Raw genomic sequence first — 25815 nt, forward strand, 5'->3', positions numbered from 1 at the left:
ATACATTTATAATAACATATCACCAATAAATATAATTTAAAAAAAACAGATTAAACAATAACAGAAGTGATTTAGAACTTCTGTTTACACCTGTAAAATAGTCATCATCTTAAACCTCAATGGAAGATACATTCTTTGATTTTTTATATCAAAGTCTATGTAAAGACACATTAAATTTGGTGAATTTTACAAAAAAAAAAAAAAGCAAAGCTCCTAATATTAAAAGTTGTCTGGCAAAAACAGACTTGTAAACACTGACATACTGCTCCAAAGAGGAAACAGTACTTAAAAATCAATCTAGAAAGTTCCAAATGCATAGCCATGCTCTTATTTAATAGTTTAGAAAAACTCTACTAAACTTGGCTCAGGAGAGCATCAGTGCCCAAATTCCCTGTATGTCCCTCCCACATAACCTTTCTTGTAAAAGGGGATTCCTCATTCTTTATGATCCCATTACAGCAAAAATGCCTGAGTTTGATTCTCAAGGAGAATCAATTTAGCAATATCTTAATGCTTAGGTGGTTTTGCCATGTTCAAATCTTTTCTCAGATCTATGTTTTGGCCTCCTTTCTTCAGGGTCAAAGCTCACAGTCCCTTATTTTGCTCCAGAGTTTAACATCATGGATCAAGAAAAAAAGATTTGCTTTCTGTAAAAGGATCACAAACCTATTTTGTACAAAACTGTTACAAACATATATAGCTAAACAATTTTTTAAATGGATCAGTCAACTCAAAATGTCATGAGGTTAAATGCCTTCAATTTCAACATACAAAAAGTAATTCTAATTTCTAATCCTTACATATGTATATAAAAATCATATCAAAACTTTAAAATGTAATCTTAAAAAATGTTTCCTTTAACACAATTATTAAATAGTTACTTGGCCATTACTTTTTAAAAAGTCACCAACACTCTGAGACCCAAGGCTGTAGGGAGATGGCATTGTGTCTGTAGATTTCTTCTACCCAAGTCATAGGACACATGAGGCTGGAGTTCTACCAGTGCTGCCTCTAAACAGCTTTGTGCTCTTGGACAAGCTATTTAACCTCCCCAAAGTTCAATTCCACCATCATTAGTACTCTCCAAACATATGTTCCAAGGAATATTAATCTCATGAAAAAGGGTTCTATGGTCAAATTAAGTCAGAAACTGCTGCACACAATTTCTCCCCATTAGGAGATTCACAATGTGCATTAGCGTTATTAAAGGCTCTGAGAAGTCCTGCAATATATTTGTTTAACACTGTATCCATCTTAGTTGACCTCAGAATCCCTTTACTGACTGACACTTAATATCCTGTGAACTATACTTTGAAAAAAAATGGTCCAGCATATATCAGATCTCTTCTAGCACTGACATTGATGAACGGTAATGCAGCAATGTTGGAAAAGTAATGTAGAGTCTTCTGACACAGGCTCGGGGGAATAAGGGAAGATTTAGTGACCCTTGTGTTGACAAGGCACTTGTTCATGCTCACTGGCCCCGTGAAGAACAACATGAGTCCCTTGTTCCTTACGAAAGTCTACATTCAAAGAAAGTGGTAATAATTCTGTCACAGAATCTTGGTGCCCACCTACAATACAATAAGAAGCAAAACTCACCAAGAATAACGTTATCTTCAATACAGGTTAGTTTTCCTTTCCAGTATGACACATTTTTCTCCATACCAATGCTTTTGCCACTTTCCGCTCAACTTTAATAGAATCCCTGCCCTTTACCCACTTCCTTGTCCAGAATGAAGTCAACTCACAGGCAGACTGTCAGGCAGTCTTCAGGTTAAAGAGCTGCTCTTCCAAGAAGGCACCCCCAAGGCCATATTGTTCTTCATGCAGACTAATTTCCTCAGGTGACAAATGGCTTGCTCCAAGAATAAAGTCTGCAAATCTAATAAATTTTTTTTGTTTTAAATAAAGTTCATGTTATCACAGAAAGGTTTGTTTGGGAGATTACACATTTGCTTGCTACTTACCCCTTTAATTAAATTTGACTTTGTGTCAATTGAGGATGGCATTTACACAGTGGGTATAAAAATGGAAATGGCTTATGCAATGTGATCTCTAGAGACAGATATTCACAGAAAGGGTAGAGAAGTAGGCAAACTTATAAGCACCAAGTACAGCCAAATGTACCCACTCCTGTTTTCTCATTCCTTCTCTTCTCTATTTTTTAACTTAGATTTATATTCAATATTTTAGTGTCAAATAATTTCCCCTCTCAATCTTTAATTTAAGGGCATTGTTATTTGAATAACGCTATGAAGAAGAGAAAGCAATAAGGGAAGGTGTTGGGGCAGACATGTCTTTCTCCGTGAACTTTAAACTGATTTTCCACACCAGCAGAACAAGAAGCAGGCCACGTATTCCATTCCACCCTTCTCCTTCCCTTCTGGAAGCTATCTTTATGGCCTTCCCTACGAAACAGCAGATCAATGTTTATTCTGACAGTAGCAGTCCTAACTGTGCAAAGTCAGAGGACTGAAGAAAAAGAGCCTCTGACAACCTCCACATCATCTGTTATCCAGGGAAGGGGTCTGCTTCTAAGCTGAAGTGCCTGTACCAAACCATCATATTATTTTCAAAGTGATTCTAACCCAAGCTACGGTCCAAGCAGCTGAGGAGGGCTTACTTTTTCGGAGCCTGGAGTCTGGAGACGACCAGCCACGAGGGGAAGTCGGGTCTGCGGCAGGCCTGGCGCAGTTCTTCCAGCGCACTGCTCGTCTCGGCCTCGGCTTGTTCTCTGTATTCGTCTTCAGTGAGATGCTTCACCACCAGCTTTTCTGATGTAAGCCATTGCTTCACTTTCCTAAAACACATGAAATGTGGTTGCTAGATTTCTTCCTAATTCAATCCTTAAGATTTACAAAAATGCATTTCTTAGACAGTAAGAGCAATACTTAACTTCCTTTACATCATACATATACATGTTTATTGTTGTGATCATGACTGAAGTATAGAGAACAAATAGTTTGGGCCTAACTGTACATTTCCCTGCTTTCTGAACTATCAAAAATAATGTTCTAAGGCATTTGGGAATCATTTCTGATAGAGATGTTAATTGTATTTTTCTTCCTGGGTGATTTTTAATCACACAATTAGACAATTACAAGCCTGGCTTCCTCAAGCTTGGCCTGCTGCTTTTCTTGGGCACTAACAAAGCAAGCCTTTGAGATGTCCTTTTATGGAGACCCAGAAGAACACTCTCCACCTACTCTCTAGACCAAGAAGCTAGTAGGATTTGTGGGATATCACTTCCACCTAGTGGTAGTGATTCTGACTAATTCTAGAGAGAGAAAGTAAATATTGTACAAAGGTCTTTTATGTACAATAATTTATAATTCTTCCTTCACTACATGCTGAGGAGCCCATGATTGGTATTTTCTTTTTCCAACCAATAAAGTCCCAAATCTCATAAAATGTAGGAATCTAAACATTTAGGACTCTAAGAATCTCAAAAATAGTAATTGTGACAAGGTTTTAAAAAGATTTATATTTATCAATGAGTTTTTAAAAATGTTTTGGGATGGTTTTAAATTTAATTTAACCAGAGATCTCAAATTTGAATGAGCATTAGAATTACCAGGTTTTTAAAACATATAGTTATGTGTCACTTACAACAGAGATATGTTCTGAGAAATACATCCTTAGGTGATTTCGTCGTTGTGTAAACATCACAGAGTACACTTACACAAAACTAGATGGCATAGTCTACTACTCTCCTAAGCTACATGGTATAGCCTATGGTTCCTAGGCTACATACCTGTACAGCATGTCACTACTGAAAACTGTAGGCAACTATAACACAATGGCTAGTATTTGTGTATCCAAACATATCTAAACATAGAGAAGGTAATGCATTGATGCTATGATATCACTAGGTGATAAGAACTTTTCAGGTACATTATAATCCTATGGGACCACTGTTGTACATGCAGTCTGTCACTGACTGAAACATCATTAATATGGCACTTGACTATATATATTTTCTTGGGGGTTGGGGCCTCAAAAAATCTATCTTTTAAAGATCATTTAATGATTGATGAGCTGGATTAAGAAACCACTGACATTATTTCCTTCTCCTTTTCTGAATACCCAGCTGCGGTTTCCCTAGAGGAAAAATCCCGTACTGTGAGCCAGAAGACTGGGATACAGTCCTGGCTTTGAGATAAACTCATTTGTGAACTTGGGCAATTCCTTAGCAGTTCTGAGTCTCCACTTTGCTCATATGAAAAAATGAATGCAATAATATTTACCTATGAGGTCACTGTACAGATGAAATGAGATATTTTGTGTAAAGTGCTTGGCACAGTGAGTGGCCTATAAGTGTTCAATAAGGATAATCAAAAAGTAGCTACCACTATTATTAAAATATATGTAAACAGCTCTTTGCAAACTAGACAGTATGATACAAAATCAAGGTATTTTTTTCACTGGTTTATTATTTAATCTATAAGTTCCTATTTTATTCCCTCATCGTTCATATAATTATTCACTAGCAAAATTTAAAGTTGAGGAAGTTACAGTACATTTTGATTATTATGGAACACACAGCAAGGGCATAAAAGAACCATCGTGCAGCTGACAGGATACACTTTGTGGCAGGGCAGGTGGATGGTTAAAGGGAAGAAGAGGGAATGCAATCCTGGGTTCTTCAGGCCACAAGCCTGGCAAAGGGCAGGGGCCTGGAGGGTATGAAATGGCCGGCCTCCCCCTGAAAGAAACCTTTGGCAATCCTGGTCACTGTGTGCCTCAGGCAGATGGGGCAGAGAGAACCGGTCAGCGTGGCCCCCTCTGACCCTGTCCTCCTGCCTTTTAGCCTCGCCAGTGTCCTCTGTGTAGGCACCCTATCTTCCCACTGGTACATTTTTAACGCTGTGATAATGCCACATGCAGTCACCAGATCCAGAAACTACCAGTCACCACAAAGTCTCCTTCCTCACAGCCAATTTCACCTCTTAAACACTTATTAAACTCCTCTTCCAGCCTTGGTCTTGCTGCCCCATTCCAGGCTCTCATCACCTCTTGCCTAGACAACTGTGATGTCTAATAACTGGTCTCCTGCCACAGGGGCCGCCCCCTTGTGTCTGCCCTCTGTGCCAGAAGACAGATGGGTCCCATCCTACAGGCCAATGAGTGTTCATGGTCTCTGGTTGGATTTTCGTTTGTTGAATGTATTTTTTTTTTTTTTTTTTGTCTTTTTGTGAGCGGTAAGGGGATCACAACCCTTGGCTTGGTGTCGCCCGCACTGCGCTCAGCCAGTGAGCGCACCGGCCACTCCTATGTAGGATCCGAACCCGCAGCGGAAGCGCCGCTGCGCTCCCGAGTGCGCCACGGGGCCAGCCCGTGTTGAATGTATTTTTATTATTAGATTAGATGCCAACATCTAAAACTCGTAAGAATTCACATTCTAATCCTCCCTAATCCCCATTTCTAGCTGTTTCAGAAAACCAGAAGATCTGGCAACGCAGGACCCATATTCCCACATGGCAGTTGTCAATGCAAGCTGAGTAGTAACTGTCCCTTGTTCGATGAGGCTGCACTGAAGAACTTCCCCCAGTCTTCATGGTCACCCCACTGCCATACACCAGCTCAGCATCACTCACCATAATACCTGCCCAGGGCCCAGGCATTTGGATTTAAAACTCCTGTCTAGGCAGTAGTCAGAGAGAGCTTATTTGTTATGGTTAACTGTGTTCAGGATCAGACTAGATTCCTTGGCAAGGCCTGCGGTGCCTCGACCTGGCCCTGCCCACCTCTCTTGTTGCACCGACAGCACTGCCTGCCTTGTGATGGCACCAAAAGGGCAGCAAGTCTTCCACATTTACTCCCCTGGCTATTTTGATTATTCTTTAAGATTCAGCCTAGTAACTTCTCCTCCAAGAAAGGTTTCCTGAACTTTCTCTGTATCTCCCTAGTCTTTAGGTAAGCCTCCACTTTAACACTGAGAGGATGTAGAAATGTATGCCTATGTCTCAGCAAGCATCCCTCGAGGCAGGGACCATCTCCATCTGCACATCTGACATGAAAACAGGTGCTCAGGCTCAAGACAGGAGAGACATAACAAAGCTGTGACAGCAGAAGCTGCCTCATCTTTCTTTCTGTACTTTCAAAGGGCTTGAGCCTAAACTTAAAACCGAAGAGAAAAGAAAGCCCTAAATATAAATAACACTAAATAACCCTAAATATAAATAACAATCATTTATGATTCATTTCTGTTTCCTAACTCTTAATTTCATAAACACAATAAATACCACTAAAGAAGTCTTTGGCTCTAATGAAAGGAGAGGTCTAATAAAAGAAATTTTAGGTAGCCTAGAGCCCAAGTAATTTTGCCACTGATTTTAATAAATTCTGGGTGAGCTACAATTACCTACTGGTGTACCTCACAGAGGTACCTCGGTGGTGTACCTCTAAAAGATTCATAAAGACTAGAAACGGAGATGGGATCAGATGCTTGGAGCTTTCTTTCCTCCCCTCTCTGAGTGAAATCTCCAGATTAAATGTATCTAATTATGAGATTAAATATGATGTGTCCAAAAAATCCCCCAAAACAATAAGTAAAACTAAATGCCAAAATGTCAAACTTACTAGGAAAAAAAAAGATACACACCACCTCATGTAAGTTAATGCTTTCAGTGGGTAGTGCAGACTCCAGGAGCACACGAGGAGGATCATAGCTGCATAGGCGAACTGAGGCACTGCCACACCAGCGTAGACTAGAACCAGGGAGAGGAACCGCAGCGTCCACATCAGAAGACGTCTGCTCCAGATGTCAACAAGGGGCCCATGTTTGTAACAGACAGCAAAGCTCAAAGATCCAGCTATCAAGACATAGCCTAGAAAAACAGAAGATGGTAAAACAATGTAAATCCGCACTTGAAAAATTATGTGAAAAACCTGGCAGGGCCTTGACTCAAAGGTAAGAATGTATCAGAAAACCTTAATTTTTGTTTTCTTTTCCCAATGAAGTAAGATTGAAAAATGCATACAGGGTTAGCTATTCTTTCCACATCAGATACTATGCTGACTTTTGAAATAATTTGGGATATATAATAATTATTATGATATACAAACATGTCTGTCTTTTAGTCTAGTGTCCTAGATAGACAAATGTCATCATGATTGCTTTGGTCAGGAATAAGTCACAGTGTATGTCACAGTCTGCTACAAACCTTATTTTTTATTTTTACCTTCTAGTTACAAAAAGAAAATGTAATTTGACAGTGGAGGGATGAGGTGCCCTGTCACTATCCTAATCCAGTGTCAGTCTCATCATTACTTATGGTGGAACTATCAGACATTGTACGTCTCCTGTTGTGATCCAATGTGAAATACACATCACCTCTTATGTATTCAGGAAATGTTACAATTAAAAGAGATTTACAGGACTTAGCAGATAACAAAATGTGCTTCTGGACTATATCCTAGTTTATACAAACCAGCCATCAAAGACAACTGGGAAATTTTAACATGGCCTGGATAACATGATTTTATGTAATTATCGATTTTTTTAGATTTATTAGTTACTTGATTATACAGGAAAAGCCTCTTGTTTCTGAGATGAACAGTGAAGTATTCAGAAGAGCATACCATGACATCTGTAATTTACTTTTAAAATACTTTAGCGTAAAAAGAAAAATGAGCCAAAAACAAAATTTTCAAGTAAAACAAACATTAATTGTTTTTGTTTGAAGTGGGATGAACTTGAAGAAATCTGATGTTATGGGTTAGAAGAAAATCGATTCTCTCATTTCCATTATTTCTTAACTAAAACAAACAATAAAAAGTTCTTTTTTTGTTGGTAACACAAAACAGGGAAAGAGAACGGCTTCTTAGCCTGTTTCTGAAAAGTCAAGTTTTCATTAGTCATTTATATCTAGGATTTCTCACCTTTCATATTGGATACATTAAGAAAAGGAAATAAAGAGCCACATTTTACATTATAATTTTATATTAAAAGTTAGATGTGGTTAAGGCTTAACTACAATTCAGAAGCATGTGCAGTCAAAAGGGACACATACTTTTTTTGCTCTTTTGATCACCAGTATTGAAAACTAAGAAAGATATAATAGAGAAATAGTCTAAACTGAGATCTAAATAAACTGAAATCACCAAGTATGGGAATAAAATAAACAAAATATTATTTTTAATGGCCGCTCTCCTTAGTTCAAAACGAAAATTTAGATGCTGGAGAGAAACATACAGCCGGAGAAGGCCTCTAGTTGTACTTTTCAGTTTTATCAGTAATGGAATTTTTTTTTATGTTTACCTACCTAATATACATATTCTGTTTTCATACCACAGCCACTTGAGATCTTCCATCAATTGGCATACAACATAAACTGAAGCAAACCAACAACCAACCATTAGAGCCCAAAAGGTGCTATACTGTGTGTGGAAGAAAATAAATGACATTTTTTGGTTCATTCACTCTTATAAAAATAGAAGCAAACAAATGAACTCTTCGTTTTAGAAACTTCAATATCAAACTCTGAGGTCAATTTAAGATACTCTAGAAAGTCTCACTGTTCAAGGTATGGTCCACATGATCAGCATCATGTGGGAGCTTGTTGGAATGGCAGGTGCTCAGGCCCTGGCTGCAGACTGCTGAATCAGAATCTGCATTTTAGCAAGATCCCCAGGTGGTTTGCAGGTACATTAAAGTTGGAGAAGCATGGTTATAAAGAGTAAATTATCTTAAAATAATGCTGGTGTTGCGAGCCTTAATCAGAGTAACTGCCACATTACCATCATGAATTAATATTTATTTATCCTCAGCTGAATTCAGGGCATTACTTTATTGAAGGTGTATTGAGGAACTTATAATAGTGAAGAAATCAGCAGATGCACCAATACTGTTATTCAAGGTTGAGCATCATCAGATTCCTAAGTTCTGTCAAGAGAAATCTTCACTCAAAATAGAATCAGCTTCCTGTCATTCATTAAAAAACAACAAAAACACCACCACCTAGAAAATAAAAGGGTCTCAAAAACGTATCACCAAATCTTAATACTTAGTTAAGCCCTACATACAGTAATAAATAAAAATGGAATCTCCAGAATAAGATACATTTTAAAGCCAGTTTACATAATGAAGGAACATAGCTTGAATTAGGAACTACCATAACATGAATTAATTTCTATAAGTTTTTCATGTCTATGAGATCATGGTTTTCACTTTTTATTCATTTGCAGAAGTATGCCTACCTTTGGAATGTACCTTTTCACCAACAGCAGGACAAAGACTAATGTCATTAGAACACCTAGTGCGGTCCCAGAAGAGTAATAGAATATAGGGCTTCTGTCAAGACAAGTAGATAAAAGCCATTTAAATGCCAAGTAGCACTTTCAGCATGAAAAACATGTTTAACCTGGTGACAGTAGCCATAAAGAATACTAAGAAAGAAAAACTCAGATGTATACTCTGAAAAGATGAAATCAGTACTTGAAATTTATAGTAAATAGCTTGCTAACTCAAAAGAAAATGTCTCAGTTATCTTCTATAGTCAGAATCTGATCTGACAATAATTACTGAGCACCTAGAATGTACCAGGCATTTGCCTGAGAGCTTTACTTGCATTCACAATGGCCTGTGAAGCAGCTATCCATGTCTAAGTTGTATAGAAGAGGAAACTAAGGCACCAAGAAGTTAAAAGACCTTCCCCAAATCAGTATCAGAAGTTAAAAGACCTTCCCCAAATCAGTATCTGCTAACAGGAAGATTCAGGATTGCAGCCCAGCTCCTCTGAGTGCATGCTTTACTCTTCCTGCTATGTACACATCGTCCGGTTCACAAAGCTCATGCATGACATTAAACACATTTGATTATACTATAAGGAAAAGCTCAAAAATGAGCAATGTTAAGAACAGTTGACAAATGCTGGGTACTAACTAGCATGAGCAAGCTAATAAGTAAAATATTGGAAAGAGTTTCCTTTTTCACAAGAGAAATTACAAGAAACAAAATATCAGAATAATACGTTTATCCAAAAGTTGGATATTTGTTAAATTCAACCTTCTGTATCAGAGCCACAAGTCTAGGAGGCAGCTCTAATGTAATGGAGAGAGGATGGCATCAGAAAACCTGAGTATAAATATCAACATAAACATTTTATGTCAATGTAATCTTGCTGAAAGAAAGTCAATTTACTAAAATGTCACTCCGAAAAAACTGAATCCAGAAAGTCAAGAATTAGTTGTGTGATGATCTATGTTGGTTTTCGCATCATAAAATGTGTACAGTAATACAGAGCTCACAGTCATTATGAGGATCTAATAAATAAAATGTTAATACATAAAATAATGTATGTGAAAGCATTTTGTAACATACATATTATGATATAAAAATAACTGTTTTTAAAGATCTTTCAAGCACTGTCTTCAGACCTATTGTTTGCAAAACCTAAGGCAAGAACTACAAATGCCCAGTAGTAAAATATTGGAAACAGGTTCTTTTTTCACGAGAAAAATTACAAGAAACAAAATATCATATTAAAAGGGGCAAAAAATAAAAATTTTTGTTTTTATTTTCCATAAAGATGGAAATGTTTAGCAGGGTCAAAAACGACCTCTACAGTCAAGATGGCAGAACAGACGGTCCCCAGCATCACTCTCTCCCATAAATCAACCTATTTACAACTTCAAAAAAGCAACAACAGCCAAGCTGGGGCTGCTAGAGCTCAGAGAAAGAGGAGGAGAGACCTACAGAATGCATGAAGGCAGGAAATGCCTCGATGACAGAAAGAAAAAACTGCTCTGACTGTTTTGAATCCCAGCTGCTTCCAGGCTGGAGCTGCTGAGCACATGGAGGAGCTAGCAAAAGCCACAGCTGTGCCCTTTAGATGAAGTTGCTTGGAGGCAGCAGGGGAGAGGAGGGCTTTGGTGGCCCCCACAACAGCGAGACCACTACTAGGGTTCCTGTGGGCCTACGTAAGAGATAGGAGCCACAACAACTGAAAAGAAGGAGCCACTCAGAGGCCAGTGAGTCATCGCAAGGAACCAAAAAGCACGGCCCATCCCATGGAAAGTGTTTGGAACACAGGTGGTGGTGGAGATGGGCCCACTGGGGGAACACTGGGGCACAGCAAAGGCAGCTGATCTGCCCCCCAGTCTGCACAGGACCACTCAGAGGAGACTGGTCAGGAATATAGAATTGCATGGGATGCAGTTTGATGTAAAGACTCAGGCCCAGATCAGAGATTCTACACAACACAGATCCACCAGGTCTCTGGAGAGCTGGAAGTACCTATAAGGTCAACCATTAAAACCTGTGCTGCACAAAAAGCCTTCCCCGGGGAATCAGCAGCAAAGCAGTAACTTAGCTCAACCACAGGGCTCAAGTGCTGGTCCCCACAGGACGTTCCCCCATTTTAGAAGTAAGCAAAGGACAACAAATTAGTTCCAGCACAGAGTTTAAGTGGAGGGAACAGCAAATAATCCAACACAGAACTGAAAGAAAAAACAAAGTACCCACAACCAGAGACAAAGTTTGATATTAACTAGTAAAGGTCTCATTTCACCAAAGAACACCTATAACACCCAGAAGGACTGGAAGTCCCCTGGGCTATCAAGCCAGAAAGGGGAGAGGACCAGGGGCCTCAGCCATGCCTCCCAACACCTGCAACCAGTCCCAAGGGTGGGGAACGAGGGCCTCAGCCACACATCCCCAACACAAGCAACCAACCAGTGATGACCACTGAGCCACTGCAGGAAGCGCCCCGGGCTCTCCTGAGCTGGGGTGATGAAGGGCTGAGGGCCTTGGCCACACTCTCACGATACCTGCAACCAGTCCAACGACAACCACTAATCTATCACAGGAAGTACCTCATGCTCTCCCGAACCGGGGCATTGGAGGGCCGAGGGCCTCGGCCATGCCCCCTGACATGTGCAACCAGCCCACCACTGACCACCAAGCCACTGCAGGAAGCACCCTTGGCTCTCCCAAGCCAAGGCAGTGAGGGGCCGAGGGCCTCAGCCACACACACACCCCCACCATGTGCAACCAGCCCAGCAACCACCAAGTCATAGCAAGAAGGGCCCCATGTTCCCGAACTGGCATGGTGGGGGACGAGGGCTTTATCCACACCCCCCTGACTCTGCGCCCAGCCCAGCAATGACCAAGCCACTGCTGGAGCCCCCTGGTCTCCCTGTGGGAATGAGGAGAGTGCCACAGGCCTCAATCCCACCCCTCCTCCTTCCTCCTCCTTCCATCCCATTTCCTTCCCCTTTCCCCTCTCCCCCTCCCTCCCAACTGCTCTGCAACATCATAGAATGTAAAAAATAATAATATTAATAAAAAAAAAGGCAAACTAGTTTATGTAGAGCTAAAACAAAACAAAACAAAAATGACCTTTACCCCTTTGATTCATAAAGTTAAGAATGTAAAAATGAATACTTACTGACTCAAGGTCTTTGCATAAAAGAAAAGGAAAATGCCTGCCACAAACACCAGGAACAGTTTAAAATCCACAACTGGAGTAAAAAAGACACAGAAACACAACAAACATTTTGTGTCAATGTAGTGTTTAGGAAAGAAGAGAACAGTCAATTTATTGAAAAGTCACTTCAGAAAAACTGAATCCAGAAAGTCAAGTGTAATAAAAACAGACTTACCGTTTCGATTCACTCTTACTGTATACATAAATACCTTCCTCACAGGCTTCACAGAGAAGCACACAGTCTCCCCGTATGGATTGATGATTATGGATACTTCATTAGACTCCTTTGGTGTCCAAAAGTTATGAATCACACATTTGATTAAAGATAGAATGGTTTCTGGATACTGGCAATTATGTCTTTCTGTAATATATACAATACTGAGCAGGCCTGGACTGGTAATTTTCACCTACAAAACATGAATAAATAAATCCATAAACAAAGAAGCAGGAACTTCTTATAAGCTTTTTAAAAACATGAGCAGAGGAGTAAAGAGAACCCAAGACTGGCTGAGTAAAGAACACCCAGATGCTCACGGTCAGGTTCGGATCCCAGGGTGGACCCGACAGATCTGTGTTTAGTCCACACACACACTGCACCACAGACACTTTTGAAAGTGGATGTTTCTTCCCAAGTTATTGTGGCCAAAAGACACATAAGAAAGGATGAGATAGAAAGTAATAGGTGGCAAACTACATGGTTATAAACGTAACGAGAATAGGGTTTGTATCTCCACTGATTTCTACTGTGATTAAGAAAAGGCACTTCCTTCCTCTGGATCAGCTGAGCACATGCAATTCAGGCTTCCCTCACCATGCCTGGTTCTGAAGGACCAGAACCCAGTCTCACAAGTCACACAACCAAGCACTAGAAACAAGGCCAAGCAGATGGTAACAACTAAGTGGTCACTAAATGACAATTCCACTGCTGCCTTTGTCTGTCCCTCTCTCTACTCCTCTCCTTTATCCAAGAGTAGGGCGAGCCTGGAAAAGCGAGTGAGAGCACCAGCACCCACTGTCTATCCACCAACCCCCTCGTTTCTCTCTGACTTTGGCTCCTGGGGTTCACTGTTGCTCTCTCTCCAATACTACTGCCTTTCATTCTTCTTGGGGATTTCAATATACACAATACAGTCACCAAAATGCCTTCCAGGACCCTACGCTCAGCTTCTGGAACTCCTCCTATGTTCTCATCCTCCACCCCACCTCAGCCAATCACTCCCACGGCCACAGCCTGGACCTCATCAGTAAACTGCAGTCCCTCCATAACTGTCTTTCACCACCTCCTTTCTTTCCAGTGTGCTTCCTCTAACACCTGACCCCATCAAGGATCTGAACACCTTTCTCCCAAGCCTCACCCCCTTGATGTCCTCAGTCCCTTCTTACCCAGCTAAATTCCATGTTCAGTCATTACATACCATCCCCTTGCACATACCCTTGACTCCTTTGCAGCCCTATTGCTTTGTCAGCCTCACCTGCAAAATCCAACTCTCCATCTATTCCACTTTTATATTTGCACCACCAACTGTGCTAGAGAATTGCATGGTGGTCTCACTTCAAATTCATGACTGTGAACCTGAAGTGGGACCTAAAAGCGGTAGTCATTCATACCACATACTCCTATTCATTCATTCTTCCAGTCTCTCCAGCAAGTGATTTCACACTTCTTCCTCAACACTCCACACCTCCTCCCCATCCTCATTCTCAGCTGATGATCCTTCTTACTTTGCTGAAAATGGAAGAAATCAGAAGCAACTGTCAACAGGCTCCTATCCCCCCATCCACCCACCCATAAGCATCTGCAGGCACATGCTCTGCTTCCTGCCTGTGGGGAGGAAATGTACACACTCCATTGAAGGCAATACCCGATTTGTGCACTGGATCCTACCCAGCTTTGCCTACTCAAGGACATGCCACCAGCACTTCTTGCCTCTCTACTAGATCATTCCTATCAGCATACAACATGCTGATAATTTTTCCCATTTAAAAAAGAAAAAACAACTTTTTACAGACTCCCCTGTCCCCTTCAGCTATCCCCCATGTTTTTGCTTCTCACTGCAATAAAATTCCTTTTAGAAGTTGCCTATGCCTGTAGTCTCTAGTTGCTCTCCTGTCACTCTCTCTTTAACCCACTTCAATCACTTTCACCCCAAACAGGCTGCCCCAACACAGTCACCAGTGTTTCCATGATGCTAAATCAAATGGACAATTACTTCTCTGTCATCCTATTGGACCTACCAACAGCACTTGGCACTGCTGATCACTCCCTTCTCCTTGTTACACTTTCTTTCCAGGGCTTCCAGGACATCTCCTTCTTCACTTGCTGTTCCTTCCTTCTCCCACATCTCTTAATATAAGACTTCCCAGGCTCAGTCATTGGTTCTCTGTGGGGTACTGAATAAGCAAGCTGACAAAGTCCTTGCTATTCTAGGGAAGCCAGCAAGGCTTGCATCCCTTTTGCCTACTTCCCCCTTCTCCCTCCCCTTGAGGTCTGACCTTTGATTGAACCCAGGACACTGGAAGCTTTGTAAATAAGAAACTTATGTTCTTATTTTGTTGATAAGTAATTAGCTGTGAATCTTCAATCTCTTTTAGCTGCCATGGCAGCTGAAAATATTCTATAGATAACTTGGTACCAGACATAACAGATTTAATCAATACGATTTGTTATTTTCACTGGCTTATAAAAAGAAACCTAATATAAACTAGGATGCCTTACAGGTCAGCAGCCTGAAAGGTCCTCCTGATCCCATACGTGCCTCTCTACATTTCCCACCGTCTCCCCTCAGGATACTGGTTGGCGACAGTCCTCTTCTCCATTTAAACTCATTCCTTAGTCTACTGGCTTTAAGTGCCATCTACATAAATATGCATTGCTGATTATTTTTGATAAAAGGAACACAGGAAAGATATACCAGAAACTAGTAAGACTGATTGTCTACAAGGGTTGGAGTGGAATGAATAGAAAGAATGGAGGAGTGACACTTCTCTGAAAATACCTTTGTGGAAAGTTTTGACTTCTAAGCCACATTAATGTTGTATGTATTTAAAAATAATAATGATAAAATCAGCCAGGATGGGGAAAAACCCTGAAATGGAAACAAATAAAACAAACTATACCCCAAATGGACAATATAGCCATACTGAAGGTATGAATATACTGAAAGTATGGATAATATAGCCACACTGAAGGTATGAATATACTGAAGGTATGAATGATATAACCATACTGAAGGGAGGGGTGGGAAGGAATAACCCCAAGTAACTTTTGAGCACAGTATTAAGACTACATACCCTCGAACTAAGTATAAAAAACACTGTAAACAAATATCGAACTCTTGTTACTATGTTTGTTTCTTGCAATAGCATGACTTAGCAATTCTGAAACATTCAGTATATTCTAGGTTTAGGCAAATAAATTAATGTACTGAGGATAATGGGAACCAGGTTTCTTACTATCAGAGAAGAGAGTCATAAAAATGGAAAGAGTAGAAGACTAGAATGAACCCTGTGGTATTGGAGATACAAGAACTCATGCTTTTTAATAGAGAGGTATATAGAAACATACATGTGCAAGTGTATGGGTATGTATGTGTGTGTTTGTACACATAACAACAATATCCCAGTAGCAATGAACATATCTAAAGCTGAATGCTCCTTGGAAAAATGTATGATTCCAGAGCTAAATCTAGGAAATTACACGATGAGCCTGAAATATTTTGTTAGACAGAAGTGCTCAAAAATCTAGGACAATTCGAGTATCAAAATAAATGAGAGTAATGGATTATAGTCCATTGAATAAACTGGCAATTCATGAGACTACGTATATATAAATAGATAGGAGGAAGGAAATCTCTTCCTTATAGTAAAATGCCAATGAATATAAAAGGAATAAGGGAATTAGAAAATCACTACTTCATAAACATCATGTTGATAACTGATTCAGGCAAGCATCATCAATAGATGATAAAACTATGGAGCGAAAGTTTGATGAGGAATAGGATAGTCTCAAATTATCTCCTCAAAATACTCATTCATTAAAGAGTTTGGGAAAACAGTAACTTTACAGTGGAAGAACCTGACAGAAACCACCTTAACCAAGTGACCAAAGTGGCGTATCTTATCAATAAAGGCACCAATCAGTATCATGTGCCTCCTGATACAATGTTCCAACTATTCCCTCAGTTCTTTCCCCAGATACCCTCTTGGGTAAGTCATTCACTTCACTGAAATCTTTATCAAATGTTACTTCTCAACAAGAACTATCCTGACCACTCTTTTTAATGCTGCAACTTGCCCCCGACTCCCCTTATCCTGCTTATCTTACTCTATATTTTCTTTTTTCACAGTATTTACTAGCTTTATCGTTTTCTTCTCTGTTACACTTATCGCTTACTATCCCACACTCCTGATAATGTAAATATTCACAGTGGCAAGGATCTGTTTTTGTTCTTGATGAATCCTAAGAGCCTAGAAATAGCTCCTGGCACTTAATAGGTGCGCAATAAATATTTGTTATATGTTGAATGAAGGAGAGTACTAGGCTATTGAGAGCTACTGCTATCTTGGCCATACCTGGATGAGACATAACTCCAAAATTTCTATATGGAGGGGCTTGGGATAGTAACCCCTTGAACCACTGTGTGTGATCCCCAAGTCAGCTTTCATACTAATACACAGATCTATGTCACACAAAAGGTATCTTCTATTCTCAAAATGGTACATTTTAATTCCCTGTCCCTAAGACACTATTTAAAAGTAGACCCTTACCTGCAGGGTTGACCACATGTATTTCCACTCCATTTGGGGATTTTGATAGTAGCAGTAACAATCTGAATCAGAAGTTTTAATTAAATCCATTTCCTTCAAAGCTTTACACCCTGAAACTGAGAGATGGAAAAGGAAATACATTTCCTAAATATTTAATTGCCCAGAATCTTTTTTTTTTTTTTTAATTCACAGGGAGAAAATAGTCACAGTGTTAACATCCTGTGACCAATAAATTCTTCTACATGTTAACTACTGTACAGTCCTTCAGTCTTTCCAACCTAGCAGGAGACAGACAGAAAATATTACAGTCCAGTGTCAACTCTTAAGACATATGGAGGGCACCATAAGAGCACAGAGAACAAGCACTTCTTCAATCCTGAAGTAGAGGATGAGAGTTAAGGGAAGCTTCCTAGAAAATGTGAAATATGAGTGGAAGACTAAAGGATAAGTCGGAGGCAACAAGACAGAAGTCGGGGGGTGAGGAGGGTAGCAAGTGTGTACAAAATCATGGAGATGGGAGAAATCATGGAAGTCATTCAGTTTAGGGGTATCTGATTGTTATATTGGGGAGGAAACAAGGATGGAGCATAGGGATACACAAAGACATTTCAACACCTGCAGCTGGAGAGGTAAGCAGTGGTTACTACTGCACTAGGGAATGTGGACTTCATGCCGGAAGCAGAACGCTGAAGGATCTTGGGTAAGTATCAGAGTCTCGGCAGGAAACTGTTGACACTCGAAAGGGTTAAGTAAAGACATAGGCAGGGTTAAGGTATTAACAAGGTACTGTGAAGTTCCCAGGCACCAGCAATAACCGGACGCTTTTAACCCCCCTAGGCCTGACATGGCAAGGGAAGGATCCATGTTACTGGACCTATTGGAGTCAAAGGACAGTAGTCTAGTGGAATGACATTACTGCCAGAACTTCAGTGGAACGGTGGGTGAGGATACAGGTACCTCAACTTCTCTCCTGCTCTCCCATCAGTTGGGCCAAACCCAACAAGAAGACGGGGGGCAAAGAAGCCCAGATGATGCAGTCCACAGAGGCTGTCTTCCAGGTACTGAGAAGGGGAGAGAAGGGCTGAGGATGGATCTGCAGAAACAACCAGGGAATAAGCAGCTCAATAAGGAAGAAAAGGAACATACTTGTGTTTTAGAAAGCAGTGCGGAATACCAGAGGGGAAGAGGACTGAAAGCAGAACCACTGGGAGGCTACTGAAGCAATCTAAACAAGAAACGAACTAAGTGAGGAGGGAGAAAGGACAGGTTAAAGAGCACTTAGGAGGTGAAATCACCAGGCTTTGGAGATTCACTTGATGAAGGGGAACAAGAAGATGATGTCAAGGTTTCTGGTGAGTAGAGAAACAGTTAAGCCTTTCACTCAGATAAAAAAATACTGGAGAAGAAGGAATTTTGTGCATGAAGAGGGGGATAGTTCAATTTGGGACATACTGAATTTTCATCAGTGGGTCAAAGTGAAGATGGACAGGTGTGAAGCCCAGGAAAAACCTGGCTGGAGACAAATGTAGATACATAAATATATATGTGTGTGGTATATAATATATAAATAATCATATATATATAATAGTATAACACAATACAACAGAAAAAGAGATAGGTACTACATTACAGAGGGTTAATATGGTAAATGCCACAGGAAACTTAGAAAGTAAGGGGGTTCATTTTCTTCTGTGGCCACTGCTATATTTGGATTTGAAATGATGTGGGTGAGAGCCATAAGTTCATCTAAAAGCAAGAGAGGGTGTCACCACCAAATCTGTCAAATAAGAAACAGGAACAGGGAACACTTATGGGTACACACAGAAATGGGCCTTACGCCCAAACCCTGACTCCTCTAAGGAAAGTGTGGTCAGTTTCTCCAGAATAACCTGAAATAAAGCCAGGACAACCTGCTACACTAAAGTTAAGGAAGGATTGGGTAACCAGTTATAACTAGTCAACAATTATATCCATTTAGGAAATATTATTGAATAAGTTCAGACAGGTCCCTGTCCTGGCTTGAAATATCTTTAGCATTAAGTTAGAGAAAAATGAAGACGGACTTCAAGGAAGGATCCTGAGAATGCCCACCTCTTGCTGAAATACAACTGCATAAAAGTCAGGGTTCTTAGGGGGCTACACAAAGCAGGAAAGTTACATGAGAACTCAGTATATTCCACTGTGACAGTCAAATCATTTAATCTTTACTCCTAACATTGTGATAAAGTATATATATATATTTTAGATATATCAACAAATTTAGAGTTTGAGAGTCTGAGATGCAAACACAAGAATCCAGGTTAAGAGCCAGGTTTCAAAAAGGCATGAGAAAGAAGCTCTAGAGACTCTCTCTTAAATACAGGACACGAAAAATTGAAAATGTGTTCCTTCATGTACTGTCTACACACAAGAGCCAAAAGGACGATGCAGAACCAGCTCCAGCAACACACAAAGCAACCAATGCCAAGGCCATTTTTGGGTATATCTAAGATGCAAACTACTCCTGGCAGAGGGCACTACAAGGGAAACGACAGTCCGAGGACGTCAAAGGGCTGGCAACAGCTGGAGAAAGATGAATGTCAAGGAAGGCAGCGCAGAACCTGGAAAAGCCTGAGCAACTGCAGTGAGAACACAAAAGCCCTCAGCTAGTGAGCAACAGAGGCAGGAACGGGTCTCTGGACTCACCGGCCCTTACCACATGTTCTGCCTCTGCACAGCCTCCTGTGGGGTCTCTAAGCAGGAACCAGGGCTAAATCGGGTGGTAAGAGCTGAGGACTTTATACTGGGAGTCCTCAATGAGAGACAGACATTCTCACCTACTGTTGGAAAGGCAGTGCATTCCAGTGGGCAGGTGAAGAGCATGAGGCCTCAGGTCCACAGCCCCAGCAGCCCCAGACCATTATAAGAATGTTTACTTCCAGACAGTTCTTTCTTCACCACAAGTGCTAGGGGGCCTTTTCTTGTGGGTGCCTCCAGGGTCCCTCCCTGCAACTCCTCTCCTACTGAGTTCCCCTACTTCTAGGGCTGGTCAGCTCCCACAGAACAGTTAGTTTCCTTTTGTTCGTGGTCTGAGGAAATACCCTCTTTGCAGGGCCTGAGCTTTGCAAACAAATGCTACCTTTAAATGAGGTTTTTTTCCATTTGGTTCTAAGACTGTCTCCTGAATCATTTAATGCCTGCGGCTCTTAAGTGAAGAGCAAGGTGATGCAATTTAAATATAGTGCAGTAGTTTGAATTTAGGAGTAAATGCTTCTCTGTTACCCAAGCCACGTTCATCTTGCACTTGGATTACTGTAATAGCCTTCTAGCTGGTCTCCCTGCTTTAAGAATTGCCCCCACGATTCCCCCCACAACCTATTCTCCAATCAGCATACCAACCTTTTTAAAAGTATCAATCGGAGCACATCATTTACTGCTCAAAACCTTCCAGTGACTTCCTATAGCACCATAATAAAATCCACCCTCCCTTCCAAGGACATGAGAACCTCTCTGACCTTCTCTCCTCCACCTTGCCTCCCACACGGCTGCTCCGGCCACACTAACTCTCCTGTCCTCCTCAAGATGTCTCAAGTTTCCTCAGCATGCAACCTTCTTCCCCCAGATCTTGACAGAGCTTGTGTCTTGCGATAACTGATGTGTTTACTCAAATGTTGCCTTCTCAGGAAGGCCTCCTCTGACCCCACTGTCTAAACTAGCATATCCCAACCACTTCCACCTGCTTCCTTCTTATTCTGCTTTATTCTGTCTTTGTATTACATATATTTTTATGAGCTTAGGCTCTGTCTCCCCATGAAGTTAGGGACACTGCTTGTTCATTTCCATATCCCCAGCATTTAAATATTTTTTTGTGTATGTGCTGCAGTTTGAGAGGATTAGTGGGTGGTTTGGGCATGTGTAGCTTAGCCAGTGAAAGCCTCACCAATCTCTGTAAGAGCCTGGCTAGTGCCAGTCAGCACCATAAAAGGTGTACTCTGGCCCTCCCCTTGAAACCACCTGATGGAATAGGACTCTCCAGCCTGTGCCACTGCCATCCCACCTACAGAATCTACACAGCATGAGGGCTATTCTGGAAGCCACAGGCTGCACCTGCCTCTTACCCTACCCCATCATCATGTACCCTTAACTAGAGGGTTGAGTGCTGGAATCCTTAATATCCTCTGGGCTGGGGAACATCTTCTTGCTCCTCATTGGATAGAGGAAGTGAGGGGGAAGCAAGAGGTGACAACAAGGTTGTTTTTGTTTTACTCATATACGGTACTACACTGCATTCTGTGTAAGGGACCTCCTGGATAGAAGAAGAGAACTGGCTCTGAATTTCTCCACAGTCTCCAACCAAATTAAGGGAAGTACAGATGGAGACAGGTTTCCCTAACTATTGACACTATTGATAACTATTGATACCTACAGACACACTACTAAAAGCATGTTGCAAACAGCGTCTCCTCTGGAATTCTCCAGAGTGGCCTCTGGCTTTTGAGGTGAAGCTGATATGGAATTTATATAATATATGAAACATTCTAGACAAGGTGTCAGCACTTCATGGCATCCTCTGGCTGCCCTCCTCCGTTCTTATCGCTTCTCTCCTCAGGTGACTGCATTTCAATCAACCTGCACAAGAATTGCTAAATAGCTAAGGTACCAGAAACTCAGTAAGCCACAGAGGCCACAAGCCTAGCCCCAAGTGAGTTCACGTGAATCTTAAGCCATAGGCTAGTTGGACTAGGCCTAAGATACTGACTTGTGACAATCAAGATTGTTATCCCGGCTGGACTACTGCCTTCCCGGAGAGACCAAATCTTGTAATTTTAGATTGATTATAAGGGTTACGTCTTTCCTAGGCCTCTCCTCCCGTCAGCAATCTTCTTCGAGAGACATTTCTCTGTTCAGTTTCTACATCCTCAATGTGCACCTGAAGGTGGAAATAGAAAATGTAGCCAGTTTGACTGCTTATTTGAATTCTTATCACCGAGCAAGTCCTGACACTAGAGGCTATGAAGCTGCCTGCATCTCTGCAGGTTTCATTTATTCATGCGGCCCCAGTCTTTGCTGGTTTACTTCTGCTAGGATGGAACCTCCTGGTGGCAGATGTAGGCAAACCCAAATATATCACAATAACAACCCCCTTACAATGTGATCCAGAAAAAGAAACAGAATTTCTGGAAACTTATAAAAATGTAATAATAATCATTCATTTGGTCAGAAAGGCACAATACCTGCCTAGGGAGAGCTACTGATTCCACTTGAGACTGAACTATGTTCCAACCGTGAAGGGTGCTCCATAACCTAGGTATTTGCTTCCTTGAACCTGATTCACATCAGGAGAAACATCTGGAATTGTGAGCTATCCCAGCTGTGCCACATCTCCCAAGCACATAGGATTATCTGTGGGACCAACCCTGGATGCCATCCTTACTATGGCAAGGCTAGTCTCTGCTAGTCATGCCCTGGAATGAGCATGGCCTTTCTTAACTCCCCGCAGTCCTCAGCAGGCCTTCTTAATCCTTTCAATAAGCCTGACTTCTGGAGAACAGCATATTTCTGGACTGCTGTGCCCAAACCTCTGAGACAAGTACATAAGGCATTAATTACTTACATTTCCAAAAGATTCAAGTCAATACATTAACCAATGAGACAGATCCCTTAGTCCACTTTAAATACCACTCAATTTATAAATATTCAATTAATCTAACGTAAGGACAGCATATCATATCGAAAAGGGACAGTTGCATATCACCTACTTTAACTAATAAGTTCAATTTAAAATTTCTCTTTTTAGTACTTTTATCACTTCTCAATTTCCCTAAATGTATAAGTATATATTTAATTTAAACAGTTTAGTCGTACATATGGTAAAAATATTCAGTCAAAACTTCAGAAAACAGGAGGTAGTACTTAAACTTACTTATAGAATATGCTAAAAAGAAGCACAAACACTTCCCAAATCTTAGAAGATCTTAACCTCCAACATAAAAATATTCCACCAATGTTCCTCCTGAAAACATAAACTTACATGGCCCTCATATGGGAAAAACTATCTTCAGATGAAACTAGAACACATAAATAATATAAGCACTTACTAAATTATATTGCCATTTTCTCCACTTGACCTATAACTAATTTCCTTTTGGGACAAGAAAGGGAAGGAAGAAGAGTAAAAAAAACAAAAAGCAAAAAAACAACAAACTTTAACTTGGGAGAGTTCAAATGGAGTTAGAATTTTTCTTGCTTTTTTTAAAATAAACTCACATTTTCAAAGGAGTTAGCATATAGCACAAAGTTACAAAGGTAACTATTCTATTAACCCTAGTTTTTTAAACCCAAATATAAATCTTGAATTTTATTTCCCTAAGAACATGAAAATGAAACTGGAATTATGCTAATATACATTCAGGTCTGTTTTTAACTTCAAATGCAAATTTTTCTTCTCCACAGACAGATGTGAAAGCTGTGGTTTCAAATGGCCTATTGTTATAGTTTAAGCCTGGGAAGCCATTTCCGTGGCCTGAACCTCATCCCAGACAACACATGGTTTCTAGGGACCTCACCCACTGGTTGCAAATTATGGGTGACTCTTGGCTTGAAGTTTCTCTTCCTCTCAGCCAGACAACTACCTGCTCCTCCTGTGTCAACTGCCTCTGATTTTCCTCCAAATAGACTGACAGAAAGCTGGCCTCAGTCTGGATGTTCTCCATTCCATGGAAGGGTGTGTATTCAGGACAGAATTTTAGAACAGGAAGGGATCTTACATATCTAATCTAAGCCTCTCCTTAAAGAAGGACCCTATTTTATGAAAGGAAGTACCAGCTGTTCCACCTCTCAGTTCCTCACAAGACCTCAGGCTTTTAGAGCAGCAATGGTTCTTAGACCTAGTCCAATCCAGAGGTCCTGGCATGATGTCATCGGGATGCTACTGTATCCTGGATGCTTCACAGTCCACATTGTAAAAAGCCTATTTGGAATGGCAAGAGTCACTAAAAGGCTACAAACCTTGCCATTTTTCTTAGCTGTGGACTAAAATTTTATCAACTAAGTGGGCATCCTGCATGTCTCAGGCAGAGCAGAAGCTCTGATAAGCATTTGTGTCCTTGATTAACAAAACAGAGAAATGAGCTGTTACCACTAAACGTGGTAACACAAAAACTTGAAAAACATCGAGTTCACTGAGGCAAATAAAAGGTGGGAAAAAAATCGAAACTATTCAGCAATAAAACATCTTCATTTTACCGATGAGAAAACTATGGCCCATAAAACCATCCTCCTCAGATAGATCTGTATTTTATTTTTTCACCAGTATATACTTGTTATATTTCTTACTAATAAGCTTTTGTTTCCTCATCTGCAAAATGGGTATATAAATGGTACCTACCCCCATAGGGCTTCTATGAGTAATAAACACGATAAATACTGCAGTTAAAGCAGAGTAACACTGCCTAGCACATAGTAAACACTCAACAAATGTCTGTTCAATGAAAACTGGTATAGAACAGTTCCCCAAGATATCTGCAAGATTCCCGTGGGTTAGCAGCTGTGGCAGAATCTGATAACTGCCTACTCAACATCCATTCTCTCCTTCTTCCTTGAACACGAAACCCTAATTTTATTGGAGGGAGGCCCGTGCCCAGCTAAAAGACCACACTTGGAAGCCTCCCTTGCAACCAGGGGTGACCACTGTAATGAAGAGAAGTTGGTGAAGAGTGCATCCAGGAAATCTCTGAAAGGGTTTTACGGTGAAAAAGTGAAACAGAGATGTTATGCTCATAGCAAATCAGTAGCAATTCTGGAGTCATAACTCGCGTTTTCTGAGTTCCCCAGGTTTCATCTCCAGATCCTTCCCCATTGTGCCAGGCCGTGAGAGCACTCCATGGCCAGCCCGTAACAACTCTGTGGGCAGCTATCATTGCTTGTTTCCCAGGTACCACGAATTATGCACACGTTAAACATCACAATAATCCTGTAGGGCATCGTTATCCGCATCTTACATGTGACCAGTTATGTGACTCGCTCCCAAGAGCCAGTGGGGACAGGGAATTCTAAGGCTGAAGCTCTTGCTTTCCCTACTCGGGCCCAGAGGAATAGCTAGATAAATAACGAAGGTTTCAACATAAGTTGTGTACTGTACAAAAGGCCCAGTATTGAAAGTCTGGAGACTAGGGTTAGCTGTGCCAGTGACTAGCTCGCGACCTTGGACAAACCAAAACATCCCTGAGTTCGGTTGCTTCTGTAAAACGAGGGAACTGGGCCATTGCTTCTAGTCCTAAAGACACTAACTGTGCAAACAGCAGCAGAGACGAGGGATGTCCAGGACGGCGGGAAGGGCGGGCGTGGCCTGCCGTGCCCCGCGGGCGGCCCTGAAGCGTGGACGGGGAGCGCCCCACCCGGCTCCCGGGCCGACCGCGCCGCACGGGGCAGGGAGCGGAGGAGCGAGGGCACGCCCGCGCCGGGTGCCCGGGTTACCTGACAACGCCGCCGCCTCCTCCCCGCGCACCAGCGGCGGCAGCCAGACCAGCAGCCACCACGGCCCCGGAGGTGGCCGCATCCCGCCCGGGGCTCAGCTCCGCGCGGCCCGCGCCCTTGGGGGCCGGCTCGGCTGAAAGCGGCAGAAATGGCGCCCGGC

At 41.4% G+C, this 25815-nt stretch overlaps 1 protein-coding gene across 4 annotated transcripts; it reads right to left on the reverse strand.

Annotated features, from left to right (window-relative positions):
• Positions 1-215: 215 nt before the first annotated feature.
• On the reverse strand, positions 216-25754 carry NEMP2 (nuclear envelope integral membrane protein 2). 4 transcript variants are annotated; one of them, XM_063111847.1, is made up of 9 exons: positions 25656-25754; positions 17202-17317; positions 12610-12841; positions 12396-12468; positions 9205-9298; positions 8271-8385; positions 6611-6833; positions 2627-2803; positions 216-1885 (listed from the first exon to the last, which is right to left on the reverse strand). In XM_063111847.1, exons 1-9 carry the CDS (start codon positions 25735-25737, stop codon positions 1762-1764), a joined length of 1236 nt encoding a protein of 411 aa, XP_062967917.1. In that variant the 5' UTR covers positions 25738-25754; the 3' UTR covers positions 216-1761. The 4 variants fall into 4 exon arrangements, with proteins under 4 accessions (XP_062967917.1, XP_062967908.1, XP_062967926.1 ...); XM_063111838.1 differs by having other exon boundaries at positions 6608-6833; XM_063111856.1 differs by lacking the exon at positions 25656-25754 and adding an exon at positions 21940-22088 and having other exon boundaries at positions 6608-6833.
• Positions 25755-25815: the final 61 nt, after the last annotated feature.

This window comes from Cynocephalus volans, chromosome 1 (genome assembly GCF_027409185.1).
Source record: "Cynocephalus volans isolate mCynVol1 chromosome 1, mCynVol1.pri, whole genome shotgun sequence".
Taxonomy (NCBI): Eukaryota; Metazoa; Chordata; class Mammalia; order Dermoptera; family Cynocephalidae; genus Cynocephalus; species Cynocephalus volans.

Bases quoted from the DNA above. Each gene is read 5' to 3' on its own strand.
- NEMP2 (XM_063111838.1), bottom strand. From the start codon at position 25,737: ATGCGGCCACCTCCGGGGCCGTGGTGGCTGCTGGTCTGGCTGCCGCCG. The intron at 2,804-6,607 runs GTGTGTATCTTT...CATGTGTTTTAG, and splicing joins GCATTAACTTACATGAGGTG to GAAAGTGAAGCAATGGCTTA. The intron at 1,886-2,626 runs GTAAGCCCTCCT...AAAATTTATTAG, and splicing joins AGACTCCAGGCTCCGAAAAA to ATTTGCAGACTTTATTCTTG.